At 41.6% G+C, this 23974-nt stretch overlaps 1 protein-coding gene across 4 annotated transcripts in view; it reads right to left on the reverse strand.

Moving 5' to 3' along the window:
* Window positions 1-4108: 4108 nt before the first annotated feature.
* The window catches only part of mutyh (mutY DNA glycosylase), a 30840-nt gene continuing 10974 nt past the window's right edge, over window positions 4109-23974 (reverse strand). For 2 of the 4 annotated variants that reach the window (XM_060830489.1, XM_060830492.1), the window contains 10 exons: window positions 20188-20259; window positions 19568-19681; window positions 17745-17842; window positions 16529-16700; window positions 15238-15325; window positions 14507-14689; window positions 13895-14040; window positions 13490-13657; window positions 8046-8096; window positions 4109-6966 (listed from right to left, as the gene is read on the reverse strand). In XM_060830489.1, coding sequence (XP_060686472.1) covers window positions 6829-6966; window positions 8046-8096; window positions 13490-13657; window positions 13895-14040; window positions 14507-14689; window positions 15238-15325; window positions 16529-16700; window positions 17745-17842; window positions 19568-19681; window positions 20188-20259 — 1230 coding nt within the window. In that variant the 3' untranslated portion in view covers window positions 4109-6828. The remainder of the gene's footprint in view (window positions 6967-8045; window positions 8097-13489; window positions 13658-13894; window positions 14041-14506; window positions 14690-15237; window positions 15326-16528; window positions 16701-17744; window positions 17843-19567; window positions 19682-20187; window positions 20260-23974) is intronic. The other 2 variants (XM_060830490.1, XM_060830491.1) reach the window with 2 other exon arrangements.

Genomic DNA, 23974 nt, shown 5'->3' on the forward strand with positions numbered 1-23974 from the left:
ATTTGGAAGCAGTGCTCCAAAAGCTTGTACTTCCAAATAAACCTGTTGGACTATAACCTGGTATTGTATGATTTTTGACATGTTCCCTGAACAGTAATGCAACTCCCCCATCTCTTTTGCTTCCTCCTCTGTCTTGCCTAAAACATTGATATCCCAAAACATCAAGCTGGCAATCCTGTCCCTCTTTCAACCATGTCTCTGTGATAGCAATGTCACCATTATTGCATGCATTAATCCTGTTTTACCTGTTATACTACTTGCATTGAAGCAAATAAAATCCATGCTTTCAGTTCCACGGAGCTCAGCAACTTCTCCCCGACTGCTCTTCCTCCTAGCTACATACTCAAGCTCTTCCCACTATACTTACTGACTTGCTGCTCTGGGCCCCAAACCTCTGTTGCACGAGTTTAAACCCTCCCATGTGAAACCTTGCTGCCATGGTATTGGTGCCCCTCCAGTTTAGGTGCAACCCCTCCTTCTTGTACAGGTCCCACCTTCCCTGGAAGCAACTCTCTGATCCAATCCTCCCCCCTACACCAGCTTTTCAGCCATGTGTTCAATTGTATGCTCTGTTCCTAGCCTCAGTAGCACATGGTATGGGGGGCAATCCTGAGATTACTACCCTAGTGGTTCAGCTTTTTAATTTACCACCTAACTCCCTGCAAGGTCCCTTGCAGGACCTTGTCACTCTTCCTACCTATGTCATTTGTGCCAATATGGAAATGGCTTCTGTCTTTTATCCTCCCATTTCAGGAGGCCCTGAACCTGTTCAGAGGCACCCATGGCCCTAGCACCAGGGAGACAATATAACATCCTATAGTCTCACTCACAGCCACACAAGCGCCTACCTGTGCCCCTGACAATTGAATCTCCAATTACTATTGCTCTATTATGCTTTTTCCCTCCTCTCTGTACAGCAGACCCAACTGTTGCTGTCACCTGATGGGCCATCCCCCTCATCAGGATCCAAAATGAATTATTTTCGTTTGGGATCCTGTACTGACAGCCTGCCCTGTCGAGTGGTCATCCTCTATCTTCCTGCATCTTGAGTGTGACCATGTTTCTGTAAATTTTTATGTCGGTCTCCACTATTTGTGTACCCCTTGGTGTCTCCAACTGCTGCTCAATCCGATCCTTTTGTCTAGTGAGCAGCTGAGGCTGGGTACACATCCTACAGATATGATTATCAGGGATGTTCTCAAAGCCTATGACAGACCACATCACGTATGCAGAACACAAAACCACACCAAGTGACGTGACTAATCCTCCATTGGTTGTTAGTTTACAAGTTAACCTTTAATCAGCTGAGAATTAGTTATTATTTACTAACAAATAGCTGCCTCAACTTGCTCACTGTCTGAACTCCCTGTATTAACTAGATGATGAACTAACTGCACTAACCCTTTTACTAACCCTTTCAAAAATCTGAGACACACATTCCGTAATGCAGTGAGAATCCTTCACCCATAGTGCTAAGGGACTTAATGGGTTAACACAAACTAACATCTGACCAGCACCAACCAATCAGAAACTGTGTTCCCTTCTCCCCTTGTGGCATCAGCAGAATGCTTCCCCAGAATGGGTGACTGCTGTCTCTTCTCAAAAGGAGTGTGCCCAAACTGAAACAAGGCCCAAGATCCCTGCACTTGATTTTAAATCTTCCTCAGTATACAGTCCTCTTTCTGGCTCCTCCTGAAAAGAGCATGCCCTAACCGAAACTCAAACTTACAGTTAGTCCAGTTTAGTTTCAGATTGTTGGTAACTCCCAGAATGTTGATCATGGGGGATTCAGTCATCACATTGAATGTCATGGGGCAATAGTTAGGTTTTCTTTTGTTGGAGATAATCATTGCCTAGCACGTATGACAGTCATCTCTGGCTATTGTCCCAGTCTTTCTGTATTTAGACATGGACTGCTTCAGTAGCTAAGCAGTCGTGAATACTGCTAAACATTGCACAATCATCAGCTACCATCCACACTTCTGACCTTATGATGGAGTTAAGATCATTGATCAAGCAGCTGAAGATGGTGGTCTGAGACACTATCCCGAGGAAATTCTGCAGTGAAATCCTAAAACTAAAATGTCTGACCTTCAACAACCACAACTGCGTTCCTATGACTTCAACTAGTGGAGAGCTTCCATTTCTATTGATTCTAGCTTTTCTAGAGTTACTTGATGCCATACTGTCCAATGCAACTATCACTTCAAGCATAGTCACTCTCACCTCACCTCTGCAATTCAGTTCTTTTATCTATTTTGGAACAAAAGCTTTAATAAAGTGAAGAAATCACTGGCCCTGTCAGATCCTAAACTGAGCAGATTATTGTGAAACAAATGCTGCTTGAAGGCTCAGCTGATAACCCTTCAATCACCTTACTGATGATTGAGAGTCAGCTTATGTGCAGTAATTGTCCAATTTAGACATGTCCTGCTTTGTGAGTATAGGACATACCTGAGCAATTTATGACATTGCCAGGTGTACTGGAACAGCCTGGACCATTACAAGTTGTGGAACACAAGTCTTAATAGTATTGCCAGAATGTTGTCAGGGCCCATGACCCTTGTAGCATCCAGGGTCTTCAGATATGTTTTGCTATCATTCTTGAGTTAATCAAATTTGCGGAATACTACCATCAATGGTACAGAAGACATCAGGAGGAGGCTGAGATAGATTATCCACTTGGCACTTCTGGTTGAACATTGCTACAAATGCTTCAGACTTATCTTTTGCACTGATGCATTGGGGACCCCCACTGGCTGGGGATAATTGTGCAACTTCCTCCTCCAGTGATTTATTCAAATGTCCACCAAAATTTACCAATGGATGTGGCAGGACTGAAGCTTAGATCTGAAACAAAACAGAAATTTCTGCAGAAACTCATCAGATTTGGCAACATCTATGAAAAGAAAGCAGAGTCAACTTATCAGATCCTGTGACGCTTCATCAGAACTGATCTACTTTATTGTGCAATCACTTAGCTCTGTCTATCGCAGTGCGCTCTGGAAGCTCAAATCACTCAGCATGTTAAAGGCATAAAATTGATAAAACTTTTGGAGACTCATGACACCTTGAAATGGAGACAGTTCAAGAAAGTGTTTTTAAGGTAGATGATCACCCATAATCTAATTGTACAGCACAGCAGCCTCAAAGATCCATTCTTGTTCTATGAGTTAGCCATGTTTATGATTTAACTTCCAGGGCATGGTTTGAACTTTGCAACTGTGACAATTTGGGATTGAAGGGATTACTACCAAGGAGAGCACAACCATAGTTTTAAATGGTGGTCACCATTAATAAGAAATAAAGACCACACGAATCTAAGGTAATATGCCTCTTCTGTGATCGTTTGCACTAGAAGTCCTTAATCTGGACTCAGTGATAGCTGTCTCAGCACTGAATTACAATACTGTGGATTCAAATTCCAGTCAAGAAACTTGTGTATATTAATTAGACTGGTGCTCCTATGCAAAAATTTCAAATGAGATTGGATTAGATTCCCTAGTGTGGAAACAGGCCCTTTGACCCAACAAGTCCACACCAACCCTCCAAGAAGCAACCCACCCAGACCCATTTCCCTCTGACTAATGCACCTAACACCATGGGCAATTTAGCATGGCCAATTCACCTGACCTGCACATCTTTGGACTGAGAGAGGAAACCAGAGCACCTGGAGGGTGCCCATGCAGACACAGGGAGAATGTGCAAACTCCAGACAATCGCCCAAGACTGGAATTGAACCTGGGACCTGGTGCTGTGAGGCAGCAGTGCTAACCACTAAGTCACCATGCTACTCCAGATGCTTTCCAAATGCTTTCGCAGGTGAATGTAAACAGTCCCATCACAATATTGAAGAAATGTTAAAGGTTTAGCTGGTTTCCAGGCAAACATTTACTCTCAATGTTACTAACGATTTTCTGATCATTTATCTTAATGTTATGTTTGAGACACTGCTTTGTGTTTTTTTTCAACATTGCAAAACTTTAAAGTTCTTTAATAGCTTTGAAATAGTGAGGGAGCAAGATAAATTCTTCCTTTTCCCTTAATGCACTATGTGTGGACTGCCTTCTAATTGCTATGTTTCAGATTGTGAATGAAAAAGATCAGACATATTCCATAGCTTTATTTGGAAAAGATGTATCTTTTAAAAAAGTACAAAATTAGTCATTAGTAATACAGGGTTAAAAAATATGATACAGTGAATATGCTCCACAGTCACATGCAGTAGACCATAAATCCAGAAAATATAAGAGCAGGATTATGCCATTCGGTCCATGGAGCCTGCTCCATCATTCGATCACAATTGATGCTTCTCAGTCCTGTTCTCCTGCCTTCTCCCCGTTACCCCTGATCTAATCGATCGTGATTACCAATCAAGAATCAATTTCGCTCTTCTGGGATGAATTTCTGCTGTGTCTCTCAAATTTCTAGATGCATCTTTCATTTCAGAATCACCATTTAGAGTATACAAGCATTAACAACACAAAGGCAGCTGGCCTAAAACACTGCACAAAGTTTACTGTATGTACCAGCAAGACCCTCTAACTGCTGAGGTCCTAGCAGCAACAGCCCCACAGCCATGTTCAGGAGTCCCATCACAAATACTTCACAATCAGTCTGCAAACTACCAATGGAGTTCTTTGCTTTGGTAAATTTTCTGCAGGATTTTCTCCGAAGTGCATAGGTCGCACCACCAAGAGATACCAGACTATCCAATTAGATGCCAATTGGTCCTGGAAATGATTGGGGCAGGAAGATAAGCATGTTAAGGGCCGGGAGGTTTCATTCTATGGATACTTCCCTTGCTGCTGGCTGGTTCCACTGTTGGGTGAAGCCGTCAGCCTGCAATCTGTGCCCCGATGTCTGTCCAAATGGTATCACCCATATCCATTACTGGTTTAATGCGTTTAGTGATAGGATGAGACCCTTAAAGCAGTCACCTATGGGCTCCAACTGAACTCCAGGCTAGAAGGGCCGTCTTGATTCTTCCTGTTCCAGACATAACTATGGATAGTCAGGAAGGTGGCAAACGGTTCAGCACATGAGATAGCACTCAGCCCACTTGCAAGGGTAGCATTATATTCCAACCATTAACTCTGTTTTTAAGCTGCCAGTCCTGCTTAGCCTTTTCAGCGTTTATTGGTCTTTTTCAGATTTCCAACCTCCTTAATAGTTTGCTCTGCATGAGCGTCAACACAGAATAAGTTATTTAGTGGACAATTAAGAAGCTAGTAGTCAATTGTTTTACATTTTACCAAAAGAGTGCACAATGTTAATGAAGACAAAGTTTTAAAAATGAATTAAATTCAAAGTAAAATCTCTGTACAGTGTGCTGCAAGTATATGTTAAACACTACATCTGTTGTTATTTATACTTGTACAAAAATAAGAAACATATGAACTAAAATCATAAATAAAAATCCCATTAGTTAATAATTTCAGTTGCATGTTTTATAGAATGCATTTGAGTTTTTATCTGCACCATGTGGATTTTTTCTCCTGATGACATAGTCTGAAGAAAGACCATAATCTAATTAAATAATCCAGACTTGAAGAACTGGATACGAGGGAGTGATTAAAATGTAATGACTTAGCTAAGTGGGGAAAATAAAATAATAAAAACACAACCTGGTTTGAAACATTAATCATCAGTCTTCTGGCCTCCACGATTAAACATATTTGACACTTACTGCAAAAACAACAGAAAAGAAGAAAAATATTCTTAAATAAAACAAAGAGCTGCAGATGCTCAAGAACCAAAACAAACAAAAACAAGAATTGTTGGAGAAACTCAACAGGGCAGGCCGGATCTTTCAGGAAAATGGGATTAGTATAGTTGGTGTTTGTTGGTTATACATGATTGGCTGAAAAGCCTGTTTCTATGCTGGTGATTCACAACCGTATGACTACGACCCTATTACTAAGCCAACGCTCAATGCAGCATCCTCTCTACAACAGGGAGGCCAAATTCAACACAAAGCTTTTTCTATCACTATGGTCACAATAAATGCAACTCTATTTCAGTCACTTTAGCCAATATTCAATGCAAATCTCTCTTCATCATTGAACCTAGACTCATGCAGCACTGGTTCTTCATCATTTAGAGACCACATTCAGTTCTAAGCTCACCCCTTGCTGAGCCCACATTCAATGCAACATACTCTCCCTACCCCTCACAGCCCACATTCAATGAAAAGCTTTCTCCATTACTGATTCCACACCCAATGCAGTAACCTTTCCATCAATCAAAGAACATTTTCAATGCAGTGCCCTAACATTTAGAGATTTGAACTTGTTACTGACATTAAAATTTGGTGTGCATTTGTTTTCGAATCAGGGTTTGCCTGATAGTTAGCTTCAATGATTGACGAGGAGAGTGTGTGCAAGCCTGATGAATTGTCCAGCCAAAAAAAACTACTGGAATGTCATTATCTGAAAACCATCATCTGGTTACTGCAAAATAACTGTCAGTGTACTTTAGCTAAAAATGAAAAAAGTCATCTTACAAGCACAATACGCAGTACAAGGCAGAGCCAAGAATTTCCAGTCTCAAACTGACTATCATTTGTGAACATCAACATAATCATAAACAGATGATACCTGGAACAGGGTACAAAATACTCTACTATTTGACTGCCATTAGTGGTCTTATGAGAAGGGGATTGTTTTGGACATTAACAGAGTCTTACTTCTCATCCACTTTTGGAAGAATAGCTTGGCATGTGTCTGTATCCAGTGGAAACCCTCAGCTGCTTACTATCCAGGTTGGATTTGGCTTGAAGTCTAACAATGAAAGCTGAAGTATTATTTAACTGCTCTCTTTGGACAACTATAGAGATTCCTTCACTGTAGGTCTGAAAAAACTGTCCATTGAGAGCTGTTTCCCCCCATGGTTTGTTGAAGCTTTGTGTTTTCTTTCTTTTTGCTTGTTTCTATTTGTTTCAGAGTCATGGATTCGCTTGACATCCTGCGGAGAGATCAAGTTGTAATTGTTTTAACCAGAAACTTGAAATAAACTTCTAATAGAAACAAAGTCAGGAGCATTATTCATACATTGGTCTTACATCAAGAAGCTGTTGGATTACTCAGGAAAATATAATCAATTTCAATTCTGTAGTAAATTATAATCAATTTCAATTCTGTCCCTACCCAACATTCATATCTGGACATTCACAGAATATATCAGGAACTGCAGCCTTCAGCAATTTCCTTTATTTCAAGAGCAAATGCTAAATCTGTACAGGAGACAAAAGTGAGGATTGCAGATGCTGGAGATTAGAGTTGAGAATATGGTGCTGGCACAGCAGGTCAGGTAGCCTTCGAGGAGCAGGAAAATTGATGTTGTTTCGGGCAAAAGCCCTTCATCAGGAAGCTGTACAGTAACCTAGTAAAGACCATGTTGCGGGCAACTTGGTAGCTCAGTGGTTACCACCACTGCCTCATTGCCAAGGGCCCACTCTTAGGCAACTGTCTGTGTGGAGTTTGTAATTCTCCCCATGTCTGCACGGGTTTCCTCTGAATGCTCCGGTTTCCTCCCGTGGTCCAAAGATGTGCAGGTTACATGGATTAGCCATGCTAATTTTCCCATACTGTCCAGAGATGTGCAGGCTAAGTGGAAGAGCCGTGGGAAATGCAGGGATAGGGTAGGGGGTGGGTCCGGGTGGGATGCTCTTCAGAGAGTCTGTGTGGACTTGATGGGTCGAATGGCCTGCTTCCACATGTAGGGGTTCTATTACCTCAACACACGTGGTTCAAATATTCACTTGACAAACTCAGTCATGGAGTAAGCTCCTATCCATAACTTATGACAGCATGAAGTACCATGAACTGCCAGTGAATCTATTGTCATTATCCTTAATATCACAACAAACTGAAATAGGGGGGTATATTAAATTATTCCACAAATAGATATTGGAGAATGCGAAAATAAACTGCAACATTAGTTTTTACATGGATGCACCCAGTTCTATTTCATCTCAAGCATCACATTTTATTTTATAATGCCAATGCAAAGTCGTATATGAATGCAAGATGCTATATTGTTACCTTATCCAACAGCTTCCCATCTGTACTCGAATGGCTAAACAATTGCAAAACCTGAAAGTATGATGATAAGAGTTAAAACATTGAATAGTGAGCTTTGATCCAAAGATGTAATCACCCATCCATGGTGCTTCATACAGTGGAAGGACATGTGCTGAGGCCTACAACTCCTCAAGCATCTCACTGCTATCTCAATTCTGCCATTATAGAGTCATAGAGATATACAGCACAGAAACATGCCGACCAGATACCTCAACCCAATCTAGACCTACCTGTCAGTATCCAGCCCATATCCCTCCAAACCCTTCCTATTCATATACCCATCAAATGCCTCTTAAATGTTGCAATTGTACCAGTCTCCACCATTTCCTCTGGCAGCTCATTCCGTACACTTACCGTCCTCTGTGAAAAAGATGCTTCTTAGGTCCCTTTTATTTCTTTCCCCTCTCATCCTAAACCTATGCCCTCTATTTCTGGACTCCCCGACCACAGGGAAAAGACTTTGTCTATTTATCCTATCCATGCTCCTCATAATTTTGTAAACCTCTATAAGGTCACCCCATAGCCTTGGACGCTCCAGGGAAAACAGCCCCAGCCTGTTCAGCCTTTCCCTCTCCCTCATTTTGCCAGAGCGGCGGGGAGAGAAGGAGTGGTGAAGCAAGGGCTGCTGGGAAGGGTGAGTTTTCCCACATTAAAAGGGACTTGCCTCGTGAGTCGGGTCTCCATTTTGCCAGAGCAGTGAGGAGAGAAGTAGTGTTGAAGTGAGGGCTGCTGGGAAGGGTGAGTTTTCCCGTATTAAAAGAGTCTTACCTCGCGAGTTGGGTCTCCATTTTGCCAGAGCGGTGAGGGAGGAGCGAAGGACTTCTGGGAAGTCATATATTTGTGTGGTTGCGTTATCCGAAACACTACTCGGGTAGTATCTCTCACCAATCCTCCTCCTCTAACCAAAAAACAAGTTCTGTGCGCTAGATTGATAAGGTAACGAGTTTATTTTTTTAATTCCTTATTTTTTCAACAGTCTCTTTGGGAATTTATAATCATGGGAATGGAGGTGAGGGCAGTTGAATGTTCCTCCTGCAGAATAGGGGAGGTAGGAGTCACCACTAGTGTCCCTGCTGACTGCATCTGCAGGAAGTGCACCCAACTCCAGCTCCTCGAAAACCGCGTTAGGGAACTGGAGCTGGAGCTGGATGAACTTCAGATCATTCGGGAGACAGAGGGGGTTATTGAGAGGAGTTACAAGGAGGTAGTCACTGCTCAGGTATAAGAAAAAGGCAGATGGGTGACAGTCAGGGGACGGAAAGGGAACCGGCAGGCAGTGCATTTCCCTCAACAATAAGTATACCGTTTTGGATACTGTGGGGAGGACAACTTACCAGGGAAAAGCAGTGGGACACAGGGCTCTGGCACAGAGTCTGTCCCTGCTGCTCAGAAGAGAAGGGGGAAGAGGAGCAGAGCAGTAGTCATTGGGGACTCCATAGTTAGGGGGACAGATAGGAGGTTCTGTGGGGAAGAGAGAGACTCATGGTTTGTGTGTTGCCTCCCAGGTGCCAGGGTTCATGATGTCTCTGATCGTGTTTTTAGGATCCTTAAGGGGGAGGGGGAGCAGCCTCAAGTCGTGGTCCACATAGGCACCAATGATGTAGGTAGGAAGAGAGATGGGGATTTAAGAAAGTAATTCAGAAAGTTAGGACGAAAAGGGTTGTTGTCTCTGGTTTATTGCCCATGCCATGTGCTAGTGAGGCGAGGAATAGGGAGAGAGAGGAGTTGAACATATGGCTACAGGGATGGTGCAGGAGGGATGGTTTTGGATTCTTGGATAATTGGGGCTCTTTCTGCTGTAGGTGGGACCTCTACAAGCAGGATGGTCTTCATTTGAACCAGAGGGGTACCAATATCCTGGGGGGTGGCGGGGGGGGGGGGGGAATTCGCTAAGGCTATTAGGGTAGGTTTAAACTAACCCAGAAGGGGGATGGGAACCAAAATTGTAGTTCAAGAATAGAAAAGGTTGAGAGTAGGGAGGTCCAAAATCAAGTTTCAGGGAGGCAAGATGGCACCGGCAAGCAAGAAGTTGGTTTGAAGTGTGTCTACTTCAACGCCAGGAGCTTCCGGAACAAGGTGCATGAACTTGCAGCATGGGTTGGTACCTGGGACTTCGATGTTGGGCCATTTCGGAGACATGGTTAAAGCAGGGACAGGAATGGTTGTTGCAGATGCCAGGATTTAGATGTTTCAGTAAGAACAGAGAAGATGGTAAAAGAGGGGGTGTGTGGCATTGTTAGTCAAGGACAGTATTGCAGTTGCAGAAAGGATGTTTGGGGACCCGTCAACTGAGGTAATATGGGTTGAGGTTAGAAACAGAAAAGGAGAGGTCACCCTGTTGGGAGTTTTCTATAGGCCTCCAAATAGTTCCAGAGATGTAGAGGAAAGGATAGCACAGATGATTCTCGACAGGAGTGAAAGAGACTGGGTAGCTGTCATTGGAGACTTCAACTTTCCAAATATTGACTCGGAACACGAGAGTACAAGTACTATAGATGGGTCAGTTTTTGTCTAGTGTGTGCAGGAGGGCTTTCTGACGCAGTATGTAGACAGGCCAACAAGGGGTGAGCCACATTACATTTGGTACTGGGTAATGAGCCTGGACAGGTGTTAGACTTGGAGGTAAGTGAGCACTTTGGTGATAGCGATTACAATTCTGTTACGTTTACTTCCGTGATAAAAAGGGATAGGTATATACCACTGGACAAGAATTACAGCTGGGGGAAAGGCAATTATAATGCGATTAGGCAAGATTTAGGAAGCATAGGATGGAGAAGGAAACTGCACGGGATGGGCTCATTAGAAATGTGGAGCTTATTCAAGAAAAAGCTCCTCAGTGTCCTAGATAAGTATGTACTGTCAGGCGGGGAGCAAGCTGAACAGCGCAAGAGCCGTGGTTTACGAAGGAAGTGGAATTGCTGGTCAAGGGGAAAAAGAAGGCTTATGTTAGGATGAGACGTGAAGGCTCAGTTAGGGCGCTTGAGGATTACAAGGTAGCCAGGAAAGACCTAAAGAGAGAGCTCAGAAGAGCCAGGAGGAGACGTGAGAAGTTGTTGGCAGATAGGATCAGGGTAAACCCTAAGGCTTTTTATAGGTATTTAAGAAATAAAAGAATGATGAGAGTAAGATTAGGACCAATCAAGGATAGTAGTGGGAAGTTGTGTGTGGAGTCAGAGGAGATAGGGGAAGCACTAAATGAATATTTTCGACAGTATTCACTCTAGAAAACAACAATGTTGTCAAGGAGAATACTGAGATACAGGCTACTGGACTAGGTGGGATTGAGTTAACAAGGAAGAGATATTAGAAATACTGCGGAGTGTGAAAATAGATAAATCCCCTGGGCTGGATGGGATTTATCCTAGGATCTGCTGGGAAGCCAGGGAGGAAATTGTCGAACCTTAGACATTGATCTTTAAATCGTCATTGTCTACAGGAATAGTGCCAGAAGACTTGAGGATAGCAAATGTGATTCCTCTGTTCAAGATGGGAAGTAGAGACAACCCTGGTAATTATAGACCAGTGAGCCTTACTTCAGTTGTTGGTCAAGTGTTGGAAAAGGTTATAAGAGATAGGATTTATAATCATCAAGAATAATTTGATTAGGGATAGTCAGCACGATTTTGTGAAGGGTAGTTGTGCCTCACAAACCTTATTGAGTTCTTTGAGAAGGTGACCAAACAGGTAGATGAGAGTAAACTGGTTGATGTGGTGTATATGGATTTCAGCAAGGCGTTCAATAAGGTTCCCCACAGTAGGCTATTGTAGAAAATGCGGAGGAATGGGATTGTGGGAGATATAGCAGTTTGGATCAGTAATTGACTTGCTGAAAGAAGACTGAGGGTGGTGGTTGATGGGAAATGTTCATCCTGGAGTCCAGTTACTAGTGGTGTACTGCAAGGGTCGGTGTTGGGTCCACTGCTGTTCGTAATTTTTATAAATGACCTGGATGAGGGCATAGAAGGGTGGGTTAGTAAACTTGCAGACGACACTAAGGTCGGTGGAGTTGTGGATAGTGACGAAGGATGTTGTAGATTACAAAGAGACATAGATAAGCTGCAGAGCTGGGCTGAGAGGCGGACAAGTGTGAGGTGATTCACTTTGGTCAGAGTAACCGGAATGCAAAGTACTGGGCTAATGGTAAGATTCTTGGTAGTGTAGATGAGCAGAGAGATCTCGGTGTCCAGGTACACAGATCTTTGAACGTTGCCACCCAGGTTGACAGGGTTGTTAAGAAGGCATATAGTGTTTGAGCTTTTATTATTAGAGGGATCGAGTTCTAGAACCATGAGGTTATGTTACAGCTGTACAAATCTCTGGTGCAGCCGCACTTCGAGTATTGTGTACAGTTCTGGTCACCACATTATAAGAAGGATGTGGGGACTGTAATGGTCATTATTTAGGTTCACTACTATGTGGAAACAGGCCCTTCAGTCCAACAAGTCCACACCGACCCTCCAAAGAGTAACCACCCAGACCCATTCCCCCCTGACTAATGCACCTAAGACTAAGCAATTTAGCATGGCCAATTCACCTGATCTGCACATCTTTGGACTGTGACAGGAAACCAGAGTACCGGTGGAAATCCACGCAGACACGGGGAGAATGTGCAAACTCCACACAGACAGTTGCCCAAGGCGGATATCTAACCCGGGTCCCTGGCGCTGTGAGGCAACAGTGCTAACCACTGAACCACCGTGCTGCCCTTAAAACTCTATTCTTCCTTATCTCAAACCTCAATTTCTCTACTCACTGCTGCTTTGAACCATTGACTAGTGCAGTATTACAAATTGGTCAGAGCTCATGTTGGTCATTCTAGAGATCCATTCTGTTAACCCGCTGACCTTCCGTGAAATTTTGTAATTTTTTTCCTTCAAGTAAATATCCAACTCCCTTTTGAAGGCTATTTCTGAATCAATATCCATCAGCCAAGCTGGCAATACATTTTAAATCCCGAATGCTATAAATCAGAAACAATAACAGATATTGTTGCAAAAGCTCAGAGGTCTGGAAGCATCTGTGAAAAGAAATCAGAGTTAGCATTTTGGGTCCGGTGACCCCTCCTCATAACATTCCAAATCCTAACCATCTGTCGCACAAGAGAATTTTTGTCTTATGTTTGCTCTGGTTCTTTTGTCAATCTTTTGAAAACTGTTCCTTCAATTTAAAATTGAGGACTTCTGAGACCCCACATTTATGCACAATTTATTGCCCATGGAAAGAAAGCAAAATAGTGCTTTAATATGATAGAAGCTACTCAGATGTAGCATATCATCAGACAGGAACCTTCAAGTTATAATCTTCCAGCTTACAAATGTTTTCAGCAATGGAACCCTGTCCTTTCTTTGTCCCCCTCACCCATGCCACTCACCCAATTCCAGAGCTAAGCACAACCAGAGCTTTACCTTTTTCATGGCTGTAGACACAGCTGATTGCTGAAACTCGGTCTTTGTTACCCAGCGGAAGGAAGGACACTTTGTCCTCCCCTGCTTCACAGTATCGATTGATGCACTATTCAGTGAGTTACTGTACACGACGTAGGTCTGGTGAATGTGAGAAAAGATATGTACTACCTACAAAAAGTAGGAAAAAAATAAAATGACTAATCCATCTTGATATTACACAGTCCATGCATTAGTTGGCTGATGTCAATAAAAGCTGCAAAATTATACCAATCACATTTAGATATCTAGGTGCTGGACAACAATGCTGCAAAGACATTTTCTTTACTTTAATGCAATTAATCCTATTCTGTTCTCCAGAAATTGATTGTGACCTCTATTTTTAGTTAGAAATACTTGTAAACTCACCTCCCCCAAATATTGAAAATTTTTCTCTGTAACTGAACTCCCCAATAATTCTGTAAGCCGATCTAAAATCTTGCATTTCTGTTCCTTTTCTGTCATCTCAGACTCCAACAGAATGCTGGGGAACTCCCACATTCCAGCTAACAGTCCTGGCAATCAGAAAGACACAACGAAATGAACGAATGGTTTCAAAGAAAAGAAAACGGAAGATGATCGATTATCAATTACATTTTCATTGATAATACATCTACTATTCACACATGACATTCTACTTCCTCTGATGGAAACTACAAATATTTGCCTTGCTTCAGGAATCTGTATGCTTCATAGTTGTGCCCCCTTAGATGTATATGCTGTAACTAAATACTGAGTTTAGCTTAGCACATTGTGAAGCCTATTCACTTGCTATTGGAGTTCTCATTAATTTCGCACAATATGTTCTCAGATACCAAATAGGAAGATATTGATTCCAGGATTATATACACTTCAAGCCACTGTTTTCTTTAACTACTATTGCTTTGATTCTAAAGCCTTACTGAAGCAAATATAATAAAATTACAAATCTCTTTTCCCACACCATCGCCACTCAAATTGTTTTCAGTTAACAGTAGTTACCGATGTTAGGTCTCTGAACTAGGAAGTATTCTTCTGCATCCTCAGCATTCCTCTTCCGTGTAACGACACAGGTCAGTGTTCGCTCTGCTCGTGGTAGTTTCTTTGCAGCTTTCCTTGGGAAGTTCATTACCCCAAGACTACCAACCCAGGATTCTTTGTCAGGCAAGCATAAGGAGCAATTCTCTGCAACATCAAATTGAAATATTATTTTACTGGTTGATCACATTTGGCCTATCATGACATATGGTTACATACTAGCATGTTCTGCCTTTGAAACATATTGAACCAGAGGATCAAGGTGATCTATAATGTCACCATTTAGATCAAACAATTCTGGAGATTTGATCAGTCTGGACTGGATTCCTGCAATCCCTGCTCCCAGAGATCTGAAGATGGCATAGAAATGGTGCAGTTCCCAGAAAATGACAATTTCAAGGGCTCATCAGGGAGATTTTCTTTTCTGCAATTCTCCAAAATTGGACTTCTGCATCTTGGGTTTCGGGAAAAATATAAATTGGGATTTGATATCTTTAGGAAAGTAGGAAAAATGACAGAGAAATTAAAGGGAGAGTTTCTACTATTTGACTCATAAGAGAATTCAAAAAGGAATTAATTTTTTAAAAATCACATCATAAATTGTTCATTTGTACCATGTGTTCCCAGTGTTAATAGTTCCTAAACACATACGGAGATCTATGCATAGGTTATTGATAATTATTGATAATTCTTACCACACTCTTCAATATCTGGAGTGGGGGAAATTTTTGACAAGGTATTGCCCAGCAGTCTTTTTGAGACTGATTCCTGCTTCTTCAAAACCTGGAATGAGCATCAACAGAAGAAAAGTTAATATTTACTTAGAAACTTTTGCAATAACAGAACCTCTCAAAGTGTTTTCCAGACAATGCAGTGTTGTCATTATTGTGAAGTGGGCAACATAACTTATGCAGAGATTATGACATACACATTGGCAAACATAATAGACATTCTCTTTCACCCCTTTCTCACTGCACAGTTGTTTGAAAAAAACAAGATTAGTCTGATGGGTTTACAAGCAGCTTAAACTCTCCAGGCTTAGTTTTCAGGTGGACAGTTAAATTGGGGAAACCCAAAAAGTTGAAGAATGTCAGATCAGTAAACAAAAGCTTTTTCCTCTGTTTACACAGCAGCAGCTCCAAAAGAAACAAAATGATCTTTACCCGGGATAAGATGCAGACTAAAGTTCCTTTGATTCCATTTCAATATTCCTTACCCTCACCATGAATAGCTCACATCATACAATACCCCAATGACAGTATGAGAAATGGAACAACTATTAATAGCTAATTTAACACTTGGATACTTAAATATCTTTCATTGTTTAACATCCAAGTTTAAAGGTGTAGAGCAGAACTACGTTTCAGTTAACCGGTGAGTTCTAATGATTAAAGTTAGAAAAAGCTGTGAGGCTTGATAGCTTTAAGATGGGGATAGCATTTAGGAGCTGGGGTTGTGAAAATTTGACTTACACCAGGGAAGAAATATTTTAGGATATGGGAACACTGGAAGGTGCTGTCAAATGTAAGAAGGAATAACAAATTCTGACGACAATTGAAAGTGATAATCAAGGTATATTAGAATCTGCTGAGACAAAGTAGTACTCAAATGGAATGCTAAGATGAGGTACTGGTGAAAGCTTAAGGCAGAGCACTGGAATAATCTCAAAGTGGAACACGGTGGAGAGAGATCTTCATATGTGAAAATACTAAGATGTCATGAGCTGTCACTGACAAAATCATGGTGCTAAGATTTTCTTTTGGGATTTCCTAGTTGAACTTAGTTCAGAGGTATGCTTGCTGGGATTGAAATCTGAACATGCACCAAACTTTAGAAAATCCTGGATCACTCAGTCAAGAGCAGAAGCGCTCATCAACGATAAAATCAGCCAACATATGAAATAACTCCTAGTGGCACAGATCTTTGCCTTGGTCACAGAAATTGGCAATTAGTGTACACTCTATCTCGCACAGTCAGTTCCATTACCTTTTTCAGTGATAACTCAAAACCAACCTGATGGTAAGCTCTACAGTGGGCCTTAACAGGACATTCCGAACAAAGGGGAGCCTTGGGAGTACAGACAGTAGCACCCAGCTCCATTATAGCTTGGTTAAAGTCACCTGGTCTTAATGGGTCCACCAAGGCATTCGCCAACATCCTGTCATGAAAGACCACCATACAGCTAATTTGAAATATCCATATATGAAGTCTGTATAAAAATCTAAGCATTTCTACACTCTCTTTAGTGGAAATCTTTCCAATTTCCATTGCAAATTTGTGGTTAAAACAATAATAGCAGCTCAGTTCTCAATGCCAAAGTTAGTTTGAATGGCAGATCAAAAGGTTCATCTCAATTATTTCTGTCGCTTTAGGTTTTAGGAGATAAGCCAAACAACTTGCATTAAAAAAAAACGAAAGAACTGCGGATGCTGTAAATCAGAAACAAAAACAGAAACTGGTGGAAAAAGCTCCGCAAGTCTGACAGCATTTATGGACAGAAATTAGTTTAATGTTTCAGGTCGAGTGACCGTTCCACAGAGGAAGCATCCAAGTTCAGAGGAAGCATCACTCGACCCAAAACGTTAACTCTGATTTCTGTCCATAGATGCTGCCAGACCTGCTGAGTTTTCATATTAATTTCTATTTTTGTTGCATAAATCAAGACTGCAAGATTTATTCATTTAAATTCATTCACTAAACAGTTCTGTCAGAGATTAGATTAGATTACTTTTTTTTTAAGATTAGATTACTTACAGTGTGGAAACAGGCCCTTAGGCCCAACAAGTCCACACCGACCCTCAGAACAGCAACCCACCCAGACCCATTCCCCTACATTTACCCCTTCACCTAACACTACAGGGAATTTAGCATGGCTAATTCACCTAACCTGCACATCTTTGGACTGTGGGAGGAAACCCACGCAGACACGGGGAGAATGTGAAAACTCCACACAGCCAGTTGCCTGTGGCGAGAACTGAACCTGGGTCTCTGGTGCTTTGAGGCAGCAGTGCTAACCACTATGCTGCCCATAGATCTGTGATCTTAACATCCAACCCCAAATAGCAATGTCAGATAGGAAGAGCAAGTTGTTAAAATTATCAGAAAGGTCAGAATTAAAGGGATAGTTACTATTTTTAAAAAAATGTTAACATGCTGGTAGTCAGTACGTAGAATACATCAGTAAGATAAAAGTGAAACGTACCAAAGTGCTTCAATCACTGTTGAACTGGTGCTGTCTGCTCCAATTGCTCTAACACGACACAGCACTCGTACAGCATTCCCATCCACTACTCCAGTTACCTGCAAGTAAAGCTTCACATTCAAATCTCCACCGCTAACTTTTCCAGCAGCAAGGTGAGATTTTTAGATGTATTAAAAGATCATAAGCATAACAATTTAGAATGGCACCAATGAACTATATACTTTGCAAAATGCAAATCTCACACAATGAAGAGGTTGCATTCCCTTATGACACTTCCTTTGTGTTTGTTGCCCTCTTAATATTGTGAAATGCTCCATGAAACTTTTGGTCCATGGAATAAGTGTTTAAAGATTCTTAATGCTCAAGGTCAAAAAGTTTTAACTTCGAGAAGATATCCCTCAGATGAGATATCAAACCCAGATCCATCTGCTCTCTCAGCCCTTGCCAATATTTATCCCTCAGTTAAGGTCATTGTCTCATTTCTGTTTACAGGAACTTACTGTGTGCAAATTGGCTACGTTGTCTCCACTACATTACAGCAGTAAGTGTAATTTTAAATTATGTAATCGGTTATAAAGCAACATCTGGAAAGTTCTGTTGTCATGAAATACATTACTTAAATAACAGGGTTTTCTTGCTTTCTCAAAGTACATTTGGAGTATTGGGTCCCATATCTCAGGAAGGATGTAGTGGCCCTGCAGCGGGTTCAGAGGAGGTTCACGAGAATGGTCCCTGGAATGAAAAGTTTAACATATGAGGAATGTCTAAACTTGATGGAGTTTAAAAGGATGAGGGAGGATATAATTGAAACATACAAAATACTGAATGGCCTGGGCAGAGTAGATGCTGGGAAAATGTTTCCATTGGTAGGAGAGACTAGGACCAAAGGCACAGCCTTAGAGTAAAGGGAAGATCGTTTCTAATGGAGACAAACTTCTTCAGCCAAAGAGTGGAGAATCTATGGAATTCGTTGCCACAGAAGTGTGTGGAGTCCTGGGAGGGGGGGTCACTGAATATTTAAGACTTAGATAGGTCCTCAAGTATAAAGGGGATCAAGGGTTTCGGGGAGAAAGTGGGAGAATGAGGTTGAGCAATTTATCAACCATGATTGAATGGCAGAGCAGACTCAATGAGCTGAATGTGTTAATTTCTGCTCCTATGTCTTATGGTCTGAAAGCACTTGTACAAACACCACCCACTTTGTTTTCCTATGCCTAAATAGATTGCCCTCTTGATTCTCTTTTCATTCCTCTTTTTCATTTCTCTCTTGACTCTTGCTTGAATACAATTCCTTTTGGGCGGACAGGGTAAATTACAAAGATCATCTGGACACTGAGAATCAATGCAACTTTCGATGCAGTTATTTATTTTTAAAATTGAATACATAAGTGGACTTTTCTGATAATACTGGGAGTAAAGTATTTCCCATGCCAGAGCTCTCAATTAGTAAAATATGACAAATCAGTTATTTATCAAGTGAGTATACATTACAAGCTCTATTTCCCAATAAGAATGCTTCTTAATATAGATATGCTTGAATTTATGACACTTGATAATAAATATGGCAAAGTAGCTCCTCGGAACACCTTCTCCCTCACCCCCATCTACCTATTGCACTGTCAGCTACCATCCCCCCCCATTCCCCCTCCCATTTATCTCTCTGCCTCCCGGCCCACAAGCCTCATTCCTGATGAAGGGCTTTTGCCCGAAACATCAATTCTCCTGCTCCTTGGGTGCTGCCTGACCTGCTGTGCTTTTCCAGCACCACACTCTCAGCATAGCCATGCAGATAGAGAGAAAGGCCAGATATGTTCATTCTTCACCTGTCCAAATGCGATTGAGGCAATGGCAGAAGCAGTGTATCTCCCAACCCCAGGCAGCTGCTTCTGTAGCTCCTCTGCATTCTGTGGCATCTCACCTTTGAATTCTGATATAACCTAGGAGGAGAAAAATGCATTCGAAAATTGCATAATTTTACATGATCTGAATCAAGTCTTTTCCACATTCTGATATGATGTTGGTAATATAGGCCTTCCCTGGTTCAAAGGGTGGCACCGTTGTCATTCAGACATTTCCTCCAACTTGCTTTGAATGTAGTTGTGCAGCAATAAAGAATGAGTTAGAACAGTTCTATGATCCTTTGTCATTTTTTTTACAATGACACATGTGGCCTCTGTACAGTTCTTTTTACAGCAGCATAACTGTTATTAGGAACATACTACACAGACAACTGAGGTCATCATTTGGACTGCTAATATCCTATCACAGAGCAACAGTCAAACTTCAGTACATTTACCACAGTGCACTGCCTGGATATTGTTAATATTTTGAAGTGTATTTCTTGACTCCTGCCCAATAAATCGTGGACATTTTTATCTAAAGTAAAAGCAGAGAGATGACAAGGATACCAATTGTACCAGTCGTGGAAGAATGTCTCCAGTACCTTTTGTGCTCCTTCATATAATCGTCTTCCTCTAGAATAATATCCTAGGCCAGACCACATTTCATTCACTTCCTGCAAGAATAACATTAAGACGACAATTTACTATAATAATAAAGGACCAAGTTTAATTTTAGAGATTACACCTATAGAGTCACATAGTTCAATTAACTCCTGATTAACATGTTTTCTCTCTAAAAATGAGCGATCTTTCATACTCATACTTCATAATTTCAGGGGTCAGTACTGGGTTGGCAACCTATTATGTGCACTTTCTGATATTCAGTTCCATTGCAATCAATGCAATTAAATACCAGGCACTGCATATAGCGGACAGCCAATGCAGTTAAAAGCTAATTACTGCAGATGCTGGAATATGAAACAACACACAGATTGCTGAGGAAACTCAGCAGGATACTGTCTGTTTTGTATCATTGCTAGAGACTAACTTCCACCCTACTGTGTTCTATTGTTTTGAAAAATAGATTTTTTAATGTTCTTATTGTATTTCTTCATTCAAGGAAGGTACAGTTTTATTTCAAACTAACTTCTAGTAGGTCAGGTTATTTTCAGAGATTTATACATGCAGGCATATGACATTTTTGACGTACAGATAGTTCTGGGATAACGTACATTTCGGCAGTAAGATTTGGCTATAACGTCACTGAAAAATTAGGGAACGGTATTTTCGACATTGCTTACCTCCACTGGCAACAGCGCAAATCCAGTGGGGATCAATTTGCGTGCTTCATTATGCGCATATGTCTATGTCTGCACCATTCTGCTTATGTGCTGGTGTTCCTGCTTTTACGTGCATGCATGAATTGGTCTTTGTGCCATTCCGCGCATGCATGATGTCAAAGCAGGTCTTCGCACGTGTGATGTCAGTGCCGGTCTTCATACCATCCTGCACATGCACGATGTCAGCACTGGTCTTTATGCCGTTACACACATGCGCGATGTCAGTGCTGGTCTTTATGCCGTTACGCACATGTACGATGTCAGCGCCGATCTTCGTGCCGTTATGCACATGTGAGATGTCAGTGCAGTCTTCATACTGTTACACACATGCACGATGTCAGTGCAGTCTTCATGCTGTTAGGCACATGTGCAATGTCAGTGCCGGTCTTCGTGCCATTATGCACATGTGCAATGTCAGTGCCGGTCTTCGTGCCATTATGCACATGTGCGATGTCAGCACAGGTTTTCATGACATCCTGCAAACGTGCGATGTCAGTGCCAGTCTTCATGCCATTATGCACATGCATGATGTCAGCGCTGGTCTTCGTGCTGTTACGCACATGCACGATGTCAGCGCCAGTCTTCATGCTGTTACGCACATGCACGGTGTCAGTGCCGGTCTTCATGCCATTATGCATATGTGCGATGTCAGTGCCAGTCTTTGTGTCATCATGCACATGCGCAAATTCAAACACTTGTCATCATGCCAATCTGCACATGCGCTGATGTCAGCTGCCGACAGAGCAGCTTTCTGTGAGACATACTGTACAGGAAGCAGCTTTCTTGCATATTTTAGATATACTGCATTAAATGTACTTTTGCTTCATTAATAAATACGATTTCAACCTTCATTCAGGCTGTGCTATTGTTATGGAAATGAGAGTAAAAGCTAGCAGTAACAGCACCAAGTGTTCTCAATTAGACGCAATGTAACATATGCTCCAGCTACTGGGGTAGCTGGTTGCCTGGAAATGATAAAACAGATTTGAATTACGTCTTATAACCCGAAAAAAATACGAAATTCCATTCAAGTTTGAATTGAGTATACTGGCAATCTTTAAAGCCAATGACACAATCCGATGCTTTGTGGTATAAAACCGGGGAAAATTGAACAGCTGGGAGGAAAACTGCCACGACATAAACAGCCGTAGACTGATAGTCAGAATTCTCTGAAATGTACCTGTCTGGAGGAGTTTGCCCAGAGAAAAACCACTATACTGACCTAGAGAGCCAATCTACAGACAAAGATAAAGAAAAGATCAGTATAAGGACATATGTAAGAATCAGATAGGGAGGACTAATGCTATTGTACACGATGTAGACATAGGAGATACTACTCGGATAAAACAACATCCCTATTGGCTTCCTCCTTTCAAAGCCATACAGGTCCAGAAGGAGGTAGAGGCCATGCTCAACGAGGACATCATTGAACCAAGCCAGAGCAAGTAGAGTTCGCCGATTGTCTTAGTCCCCAAACCAGACGGGACTCAACAATTCTGCGTGGATTATCGGAAGGTCAACGCCATTACAAACTCGGACTCATATCCAATTCCTAGATTGGAAAGTTGGACAAGCCAGTCAATCACCAAGTTGGATTTAATGTGTGGTTACTCACAGGTAACTTTATCAGACTCAGTGAAAGAAATTTCCACGTTTGTAACCCCAAATTATCTATATCAGTTTAAAGTGATGCCCTTTGGAAGGAAGAACACACCTGCCACATTCCAAAGACTCATGAACAGAGTTGTGGATGAGTTAACAAACTATGCAGTCTATTTGGATGATGTAGTGATCTTTAGTAAGTCCTGAAAAGATCAAATGATACAGTTGGCAAAACTAGTGATAAACTTAAATAAAACGGAATTTGCAAAAGCAGAGGTGACATTCTTGGCACATAACATTGATCATGGAAGGCTGACCCCACGGAATGCAAAGACAAAAGGCCATCAAGGAATTCCCACAAACAACCTCAAAGAAAGAGGTGCTTCAATTCTATTGGAAGCCTTTTCCAAACTTCAGTAGAGTTGTGACACCGTTAAGCAATTTGCTGAAGAAGACCACAGTTTCGGTGAACAGAACCATGCCAGGAGGCATTCGACCATTTGAAATCAATATTAACCACCAAACCAGTTTTAGCTACACCAAACTTTTCAAAACCTTTTAAAGTTGCCATCAATGCTAGTGACACTGGAGTTGGAACTGTACTCCTACAGGAAGATGAGGATGGGACTGAACTGCCAGTTGGTTACCTTTCGAAGAAGATCAACATCTACCAAAGGAAATACTCCACGATCGAAAAAGAACTACCGAGTTTGATTAGATTAGATTACTCACAGTGTGGAAACAGGCCCTTCGGCCCAACAAGTCCACACTGACCCGCCGAAGCGCAACCCACCCATACCCCTACATATACCCCTTACCTAACACTACGGGCAATTTAGCTTGGCCAATTCACCTGACCCGCACATCTTTGGACTGTGGGAGGAAACCGGAGCACCCGGAGGAAACCCACACAGACACAGGGAGAACGTGCAAACTCCACACGTTTGGTATGGCCTTTCAACATTTTAATGTGTATGTCAAGAGCAATGTGTTGGAGACGGTTATGTACATTCACCACAATCAGCTTACATTCTTAGAACATTTTAAAGACAAGAATATGAGACTATTTCATTGAAATCTTATGTTACAGACTTTTAATTTAAAAATCATACATGCTGTAGGTCGGAAGAATGTAATCTCAGATGCGTTATCAGGGCTTTAACTGATAAGAGTTTAGATGAGATCGGTCTTTATTTAATGTTATACATATATGGAGGAAGAAGTTATGGCGAACTTATATTAAAGTTATCTGTATGCTAGGGTAATGTGTTTAAAAAAAGTAGAGAAAAAAATGAAGCCATCTTTTCATTATGATGGTACATTTTTTCTTAAGTGGGAGGAGTTAAGAAAATGTGGGTGTACTGTGAGAGTAAAAGCGAGCAATGACAGCACTAAGTGTTCTCAATAAGACACAATGTGCTCCAGCTACTGGAGTATCTAGTTGCCT

This window comes from Hemiscyllium ocellatum, chromosome 9 (assembly GCF_020745735.1).
Source record: "Hemiscyllium ocellatum isolate sHemOce1 chromosome 9, sHemOce1.pat.X.cur, whole genome shotgun sequence".
NCBI classification, from domain to species: domain Eukaryota; kingdom Metazoa; phylum Chordata; class Chondrichthyes; order Orectolobiformes; family Hemiscylliidae; genus Hemiscyllium; species Hemiscyllium ocellatum.